Source organism: Balaenoptera musculus, chromosome 20 (assembly GCF_009873245.2).
Source record: "Balaenoptera musculus isolate JJ_BM4_2016_0621 chromosome 20, mBalMus1.pri.v3, whole genome shotgun sequence".
Taxonomy (NCBI): Eukaryota; Metazoa; Chordata; class Mammalia; order Artiodactyla; family Balaenopteridae; genus Balaenoptera; species Balaenoptera musculus.
This window is the reverse complement of record NC_045804.1, coordinates 13848410-13857700: the sequence shown is the minus strand read 5'-3', so window position 1 is coordinate 13857700 and position 9291 is coordinate 13848410. Positions and strand designations below refer to the sequence as shown.

At 38.9% G+C, this 9291-nt stretch overlaps 1 protein-coding gene across 1 annotated transcript in view; it reads right to left on the bottom strand.

Moving 5' to 3' along the window:
- Positions 1–1312: 1312 nt before the first annotated feature.
- The window catches only part of PITPNC1 (phosphatidylinositol transfer protein cytoplasmic 1), a 258284-nt gene continuing 250305 nt past the window's right edge, over positions 1313–9291 (bottom strand). Inside the window, 1 exon segment of the mRNA XM_036836206.1 lies at positions 1313–5952. Within this exon segment, the coding sequence (XP_036692101.1) occupies positions 5636–5952 (317 nt within the window). The 3' untranslated portion in view covers positions 1313–5635.

Below are 9291 nucleotides of genomic sequence, written 5' to 3'. Positions count from 1 at the left end.
GCCTGGCACAATCAGAGATTAAGGTACACAGTGTGGATGCCCCGTGGCATATACCCGGACAAAACTCTAATTTGAAAAGATACACGCACCCCTATGTTCACAGCAGCACTATTCACAACAGCCAAGACATGGAAGCAACCTAAATGTCCATTGACAGAGGAATGGATAAAGAAGATGTGGTACATGTATACAACAGAATATTACTCGGCCAACAAAAAGAATGAAATAATGCCATTTGCAGCAACATGGATGGGCCTAGAGTTGATCATACTAAGTGAAGTAAGTCGGACAGAGAAAGACAAATACCATATGATATCACTCATATGTGGAATCTAAAAAATAATACAAATGAACATATCTACAAATCAGAAACAGACTCACAGACATAGAGAATAGACTTGTGGTTGCCAAGGGGGATGGGGGGTGGGGGGGGAGGATTGGGAGTTGGGGATTAGCAGATGCAAACTATTATATATAGAATGGATAAACAACAAGGTCCTATTGTATAGCACAGGGAACTATATTCAATATTCTGTGATAAACCATAAGGGAAAAGAATATGAAAAAGAATATATATATATATATATATATGTATAACTGAATCACTTTGCTGTACAGCAGAAAGTAACACAACATTGCAAATCAACTGTACTTCAATAAAAAAAAAATAATGTGGATATTGACATGTGTTACAGGATTGAATAGGAGGGAGAGGTGTGTCTCTGCTTAAGCTCCGAGGAGACTACTGAAAAATGGGTGCTAAAGCATTTCTGTGCTCCCCTCCCGTCCCCAGAGGACCCTTTTGTGAACAACAGGAGCTACTTGAGATGGAGAAACCACCATCAGATCAGAGGCATTTCAGCTCAGCTTAACTGGCTTGCCCTGCAGTGGAGAGAATCTGGTGTCCCCCTAAGATGGTGTTCCTACAGATTCCCTGGGGGATGCTTTACCTTGGTTACCACTCAAGACTCTTGCCTCACATTCGATGAGGGGTAACCAAGCACCTGATGGGTGGATGGATGAGTCAGCATGTGTATCCCACTGGGTTATATTCACCTTGGGTACTTTTTGGCTGGATAGTTAGAGCTGGCACCCAGGCATTTCTTACCAAGGGCCCAGCCCTGAAGACACCATACGCCTATTAGCAGGCCAGGCTTCTTTGCACACAAGTCCCCTAGAACTGGGTCTAAGTACCGGCCTTTGGCTTGTTCTTTCTCCCTTGATAGCTTCTTTCCCATCAACCCCCAAGTTCCCAATAGTTAACATTCCCTTGGGAAGATCTGAGAAAGAGAGAGGAAGCTACACTTGGAAAGAAGATTGCTTTGTACTTTATTTACAACAGAATGTAAGAAAAAGTAAGTTATTATCAATAATAAATAACTGGGAAAAAAACACAAAACAGCCATAAAATGACACAGGAGGATGGCGTGTGTGAGGATCAATTTTGTTTGCTTTGCTTGCTGTCTATAACACTGTGCATCCCAAAACTTGGTCCCTCAGCTGTGGCAGTGGTATATTGACTCATTTAATCAAGATCTCAGCTCGAAATGTAAACACTAAAAATTACACTTGAAGCTATATACAAGTGGCACAGGTATAACATCAACTCAAAGAACCTCTCCTGGGTGACACACAGAAACTGAAGGGAGACTTGCAATTCAACAGACAGGCTTTCGATTTTAAGCAAAAACATTTGAGAGGCTTATCCTAAAGCATTTGTTAACTTAACGACAAAATAACAATAACAGCATCTGGAAAGGTCTCAACATATTCACATTCTCTTATTGCACTAACTCCTAAAAAGCTTAAACACTTACATTTCAAATGAAACAGATTGTTTTGAAGGTAGAACACAGAAGAATCTGGTATATGTTGCCTCCGTATGCCATTGCTGCGCTCTTGTGTAACACTCGGTTTCAGCAGGAAAGAACAGTATTATATGATTTATGATCAAGTGCAGTCACTGGTTTTTTTTTCTTTAATTTCAAGAATTATGGCTTAGATGGCATATCGTCACCCAGCCTACTGAATCAGATGATCAGAAAGGGCCTAAAACTATTTAAACAATCTTCCCCTATTGGATTATCTGAGTACGTATTACACATGGAGTAAATTATTCTCTGGCCCTTCTGAAAAGTAAAATTGTTGTTGACCTATGCCAGCCAGTGATGTGTCGTCTCTGAGCCACTGAAAAGATGCTAAGGCGAGTAGAATTTTAAAATACGCATAAATCCATTAGCCTTGAAATTTTCATGGAAAAATGATTTCTTGAGAAGTGTCAGAATCTATTCTCTTAGGTCACTGTTTATTACAGTGTCTTGGAAGAAAACCACATAATAACTTTTGGGGGTCTTTTTGTGTTTTTTTTTGTGTGTGTGTTTTTTAAGTGTCTACATTAGACACACACAATTGTGCTATTTAGAGATTTATTTTCACAACCAAAAACATGGCTAATAAATACCTCCAAATAAATTAAAGCCATTTTCCCTCACACAAGTGCAAGACCCAAACAGAAGGGTTTATAAATTCGTTCACCAGTGAACTCGTATTGTTTTGGTTATCACGTAGTAACAAAAATGTCACGGACTCCTTTGTTGTTTTGCTTCTTCTTTGCTTTGTCTTATTCCAGCCCAAAAGTAGGAAAATGAAATGGTCTTCAGAGCTGACTTCTGACAAAGTTTATGTGGTAGAAACACCAAGGCCTTCTTATCCTGGGAAAGCACAGCAAAGCCACAGTGCTGTACTATAGCCAATGAAAAGCACAAGGGCATTTCGTAATTTGAAGTCCATCCAAAGTAATGAAATTTATGGTCATTTTGATGGTCTCCATTAACATGAGAGACAAAGATCGGGTGAACATACGTGTTATTCTGTGGATTATTTATTTTAATTTGGCTACCAGAGACTTAAAACTGGTGGTGTCGGATTCACTATATTTATATATATACAGGTATAATACAGTTTTGGTGAACAAGGTTGAAGGTTTCCACATTGCAGACAGAGGCACTGAGTTAAGATTCTATTCTTCCCCCAAACATGCTTAATGAATTCAAGTTTCTGCTTTTTTTTTCTTCTAAATTTCCATCATGCAGCCATTTAATTTCCAGCCTTATAGGAATTAATAATGTTCTATATACACATTCATCGCAGGCTTGTACCCCACAATAAACAAATTCGTGTATGGAGACTGTGAAATGACACTTGAAAATCAAGACAAATAAAATACTGAAGTCATTTATGCCTTGTGATGACTGGATTAAATATTCAAAGCAGCTAAAGGAGTATCTGCACCCCTCCCCCCCTGTTAAAATGCACACAAACCACATGTAGACAGAAAAACTGAACATACTTTAAGAGCACACATACTTGTTGGCTAAGAATCACACTATCAGTGGTAGTTTTGCAAGTAATGTCTGTGGTATTGTACTGGCTATAAGAAAACTCACAGTAGGAAACCAGAAATTAGCTTTCTAAAGCATATAGAATTGCTGACCTTGATAGCAGAAGCTACTTTACAAAAATGGAAAATTAGCAATGGCATCAACAGAAAAACTAGGTCCAGATGTGTGAACAACACGCACAAAATAAGTTCATTCCATGCAAAAATCACGATCCCACCCCATCCTGATTTCAGCTTGCAAATGGTAAGCAAATATACACACTATGTCAGTGTCTTCTGAAAGGAGAATTTTACTTCCAAAGGGAAACATTCTTGTTAAGTGCTACTGTGTCGAAAGAGAGCCATTGAGAAGTCCAAGAGGTCTTGATAAAAGACTGAGTTTTCCCACAAGCAAAAATCATGCTACCATACCATGCAAAGGCGGTGTCTTACTATGGTGCTATCATTCTTAGGGAAGAGATGCACTGTTGATCTAAGCTATTTGCAACGGGTGCCCTTTGAGTTCTGGGTTTATTTATTTATTAAGCTAAATGTCAACCTATAGATAAAGAAATGATCTTGACAATCTGACATATGACTTAGAACACTTGGTGCTGGGCTCGTGGGACCAGCACCTGCACCTTGGGAGAGTTTGTCAACTGGAAGGACACTAGGCAGAGTGCTGGGCTCTGAGAGAGAGAAGCAGGCAGGGTCCACTGGCTGAGAGGCTGTGTAAGAGGAGGAGGATACGCTCCTTGGTCTATGTTGTTTCCTTTGGAATCTGTGTTTGGGGAAGGTCCCTTTCCTGAGGTTGGAGGTTATGGTCAGGAAGGCTAGCTGGGGCCCTGGAGTTGCCCAATTACCTTGCTCTCTTCCTCTCTTGGAGGACAAAAGGAAATGCTAGATTCTGTTTGCTCTTCCTTCTGTGTTTAAAGGCAGTGAGGTGCGAAGGTGGCAGAGTCTTCTCTTTAGATCAAAGGAGAGTTCTCTTTCTGCCACTTTGGTGAGTGATCTTGTCTCCCGTCAACCTCGAGTCTAATCTTGCATTACCAATACTCTCAGAAAAGAAAGCTAGACAGAGGGGCATCTTTTATCACTTTTCCTTTTTACTCTACAGATAGGAGTCAGCCATTCTGCTCATTTTCTCCTCCCACTTGACTGTATTCACTCGACTTTTGTGACATTCCCAATATTTGGATTTCGAGTAAGGAGCAAGAGAATGACAATCTTTTCTAAGGTCCAGTGATGGGCAATCCGTTCCAGGGAGGTCTGGATGTTATTAAGAGTAAAATGAGGAAGGGGATGGGAGACAACTCTGACAGCGTTAAAGTCCAGGTAGCTTACTCTACCCTTGAACTTCTTTGAATGGGCAAAGAGTCAATGAATTCTACTCAATTAATTGCAAATTCTGAGAATCTTAAAGGATGACGGAAGGTGACAGGTCAAGGTTCGTTGGTACCTGTAGAAAAAAAAGACGTTTGCCTCACCTGGGCCTCTTGGTTCCTAAACCAAACCATCCCCAATCAGACAGTTATGGTCACATTCATCCACGTAATTCTTAAAGATTTCTGAGGCCACAAGGGCACGAAGGGGAAAGTTATTAAAAGACAGAAACAAGTGGAATCTTTATTAAATTCTGTGAAAGGTATAAATAAGTTATTGTTAATTGCACTTGGAGCCTCTACATGTTGATAATTAAAATTTCCAAAAAATTTAAAGAGTTAATTAGGCCCCAAATCCTGAGTCAGACTAACCCAAATAGGAATCTCAGTAACTACTGGTATTCAAGTATTGGTAAGGAGCAGTTCAAAATTTAACAATTAGGTATGTTACGCCTGAGAATATTTTTGAGAATTTCAGGTTTGACGGGAGGAAACTGACTTCACTATTTCACTACACCTTGTAACACAGTGGTGCAAAGTTTTCACTTATTTACTCTTGAAGTCCATGCCAACCTCATCAAATGCCCAATAAACAAGGCTTCCTCCCTGGCATCCAGCTGTGGGCTACAGAAGATCCCTTCTGTCCTTTGCAAGTCTTACATTTTACATCTAATATGACGCTGTGTGGCATACTTAAGGAATCATAGGTGAAATTACTTAACGACATGCACACTCAAGAGATCAAAGGGACATGTTTGAGTGACAAAGCAGTCTTTTTCTATATCAGGGTATTAAAAAAAACAAAACAAAAAACAACAAAAAAAACAAGACCCCAAACCGAAAATATAAAACCCCATGAAATATTCTTAGGAAGTTACTCTGATTTGGGCCAACATGGCTTATCTGAAGAGTGTATGCCAGGTAAATTCAGGGTGGCTTTTTTCTCAGGGTCTGGAAGCGTGAGAGTTTCTGGGGCAGACTTTTTCCGGGGCCGATCTTTGGGAACTGACAGAAATTCTGGTGCATCCGTGGAGAGAGGAGTGGATGGGGCACTGGAAGGGGCACTGCGGACTGAGGAAGGCAGCAGGGGAATGCCGGAGATAGAAATGGCAGGTGGGAAAACGCCAATTTTCTTGTTGGTGGCTTCCTGAGTGGCTCGTTCAAATTCTCGGACTTCATCCATTGTCATGTCTTAAAGGAAGAAAAACAGAAAGAAGGAAAAAATGAGCAGGTATTTAGAAGAGATGCAAAGGGATTCATCTCTCTGCCTGTTTTTAAAGGACCCATCAGAACTCTATGATAAAGGGATCTCTCCAGATTATAAACCCAAATTATCATCGAAATACTAAGCCCTGAATTTTTTTCTTTCGACTGAGGCAGACCTCTGAAAAAAAAATTCCTTTATAAGTATCCATCCAAGATTTTCCAAAGCACTTTTCAGTGAGTACTTTAAGTATTCTGAAAGAAGAACTTATCAGGAGAGTACAGAAGCACACCGGAGCTGTGTGTGTCTGTGTGTTGTGCGTATGGTATGGTATGCAAAGCTATTATTAGACCTGGCCATCTTTTCTATAAAGGGAAGATTATTAAAGCAATCAATGGCCCCAAAATGATACATACTGTTATCCACTTTAGATTGTGAAAATATAAGTTCACCTTTATAGGGTAAATAGGCAGATCATCAGAATTTTTCAACATGCTATCCTCTTATCCAATGAATATACTTTTTGCATTCTAGGGGTTACTTGTTTCCTGACTGTGTATCCACCCTGAGATTTTTCAGACGCTGTGTTTTAATTATTTCTTCTTAAAAAACAAGTAAGATATGACAATTACAACAACAAAATCTGCTAACTATCCCCAAACCAAAAAAAAAAAACCATTTCTCAAGGAAACATAAAAAGAAAAAGAGCAGAGAACAAAAGGATAGTATCACATAATGGGTGAGAATTTTATTTAAAAGAAAAAAGAGCATTATTTGGCATTCAAGAAATAAATTCAGTGACGCCTCATTTAACAGGCATTGTCAGATGGTGTAGACTTTCCAAATACCTGAAATGTTATTATGTGAGAAAGTAAAAAAAAAAAAATTCCTTTAAATGTAAATCCTTCCCTAATGTAACTACAGTGAATAATGTATTATATACACTTACTATATTTTAGACATAATACACTGAAAGAATATCACTGTGTTATAATACAGTGATGCCTTCTTTCTTAGGGCCAGTTTGCTTTATATAGTTTAGTATCTCTTCTCTCATTCTTAGAAACTCTATTATTACTACTACTATTATGGTTATTATTAATTACTCTCAGTCTGGCTATCCTTGGTATCCTTTGCCAATTTTATTACTGGTAACAGGGAAAACAGGTAACTGGGCATATTAGAAAAAGCTCAGTGAAGGCCTAAAAGCTTGTAAAATATGAAATCTGCTGCCCATGGATTTCTACATCTGTTTTAGCTTCCAGAGACCCATTTTTCATTTGTGGCCTCTCCCATGAACTTAGTAGGTGATACCACATTAGATGATACCACATAAACTAGTATGAAACATAGAGCCCTTTGGAAATACTAACTATGGAGTTAATATAGTATTAATCATTAGGAGATATATATATATATATATATATATATAGAGAGAGAGAGAGAGAGAGAGAGAGAGAGAGAATCATATCATAACATATGAGCAAACCAGGAATATTGCACAAAAAACAAAATCCTTAAGAGGATTTCCTGGGAACAATTATTAAAATTTTCTGAAAGGAAAAAGTTCTTACAAAGGAAATAAAAAATTATGCCTGTGTTGACAGAATATGAAATTCAGAATATAGCAAGAAGTGTACCTGTAAACTTACCACTTTAAAAAAATACTAAGACTATTAAACATGCTCAGAAATAAGATTAAGTTCTTTAAAAGGAGGTATTTCAAAACAAAATTGAGAAGCAGCCGCATAGCACAGGGAGATCAGCTCGGTGCTTTGTGACCACCTAGAGGGGTGGGATAGGGAGGGTGGGAGGGAGACGCAAGAGGGAGGGGATATGGGGATATATATACACATATAGCTGATTCACTCTGTTATACAGCAGAAACTAACACAACATTGTAAAGCGATTATCCTCCAATAAAGATGTTAAAAAAAATAGTATAGGGAAAGTAAAAAATAAAAACAAATTGAGACTCAGAAAAATTTCAGTGAATTTCAGCAAAATCTCAGCAGTATGTTTCTACTATAATAAATGATATCATCTTTGAAAAATCAGGTTTTCTATACAAGTGGCTGAATATAGTGCTCTACTCCACACATCCAGCAGGGGGCAGAAATCATCCAAAGTACAGAATTTTGATTTTACACTCCCGTTCAGTCTCTTAGAAGTTCTCTTCCTTGAAAGTATTGAACCTACTCAATTGAACAGGAGACCCTTATTTCCTTATTGCCCGTGGCCATGGATGTTCATTTTGCCTAATTTCAACCTAGCTTGTCTCTACTCAGGTCAATGATTTAAATTTACTGAGCGCCCATGCAGTTTTTATTCGTGATGGACAGCAGCCTCTTGATTTCAACTTTTTCATTATGATAGAGAAGAAAAATATAGAAAAATAAATGACCCCCAATTTGATGGAATTCAAAGAATAAGGGAAATGGTGGTAAGCATTTAAAGATAACCATGTTGGGACTTCCTTGGTGGTCCAGTGGTTAAGACTTCGCCTTCCAATGCAGGGGGTGAGGGTTCCATCCCTGGCAGGGGAACTAAGATCCCACATGCCTCCAGGCCAAAAAACCAAAACATAAAACAGAAGCAATATTGTAACAAATTCAATAAGGTGTAAGAACTTAGAATGAGGAAAGCACTGTTTAGTATCCTTTGGCTACCCGGCATCTTCCCCTTTCCTCTGGCTTCCTTTGTCTTGTGGTGCTTATATATAGTGAGTGGCTTTCAGAGAGCAGCTGAGAGGGAACAGGTGTCTAACATTCCTAAAGAAAAGGTAATTGAAAGTGATAGAAATTCAAGGACAGTTTCCTTAATGAGCACTTCTAACTTTAGAACAGGGAGAGAGGAAGGGGGAAGTCCTACAGGAACTGGTCGGTGCCTACAGAGGAACACCTCCTGATCCAAACAGCTTTCTGCAAATCCAATCACTGCATCCAAAATGGGGAGGAAGAGTTAGGGCCATTTCAACCTCAAGGGCAGTCACATGCATCCAATAGCAGTGCATATGTCTTACAGGGCACATTCCAAAGACATGCTCTCAAAAGTTCACTAGAAATTTCCAAAGTGCAACCAAAGGTCTTTGCACATCTAAAGCATTTACAACAATAGCCATCTGTCAATTTTCTATAACTACGCTGTCAATTTCTTAAATATCTAGCGTGTATTATTCTGGGGCTAACAGACATGTGGGCTCAAGCTGGCACCCAAAGAGATCACAGCTCTGGCCAAAGATACATTTAAATGACTTGGCAATTACATTTTTCTTTGTTATCTGTCACTCCTCTTCATTAGCACGAATGATTGAGATAGAACTATAT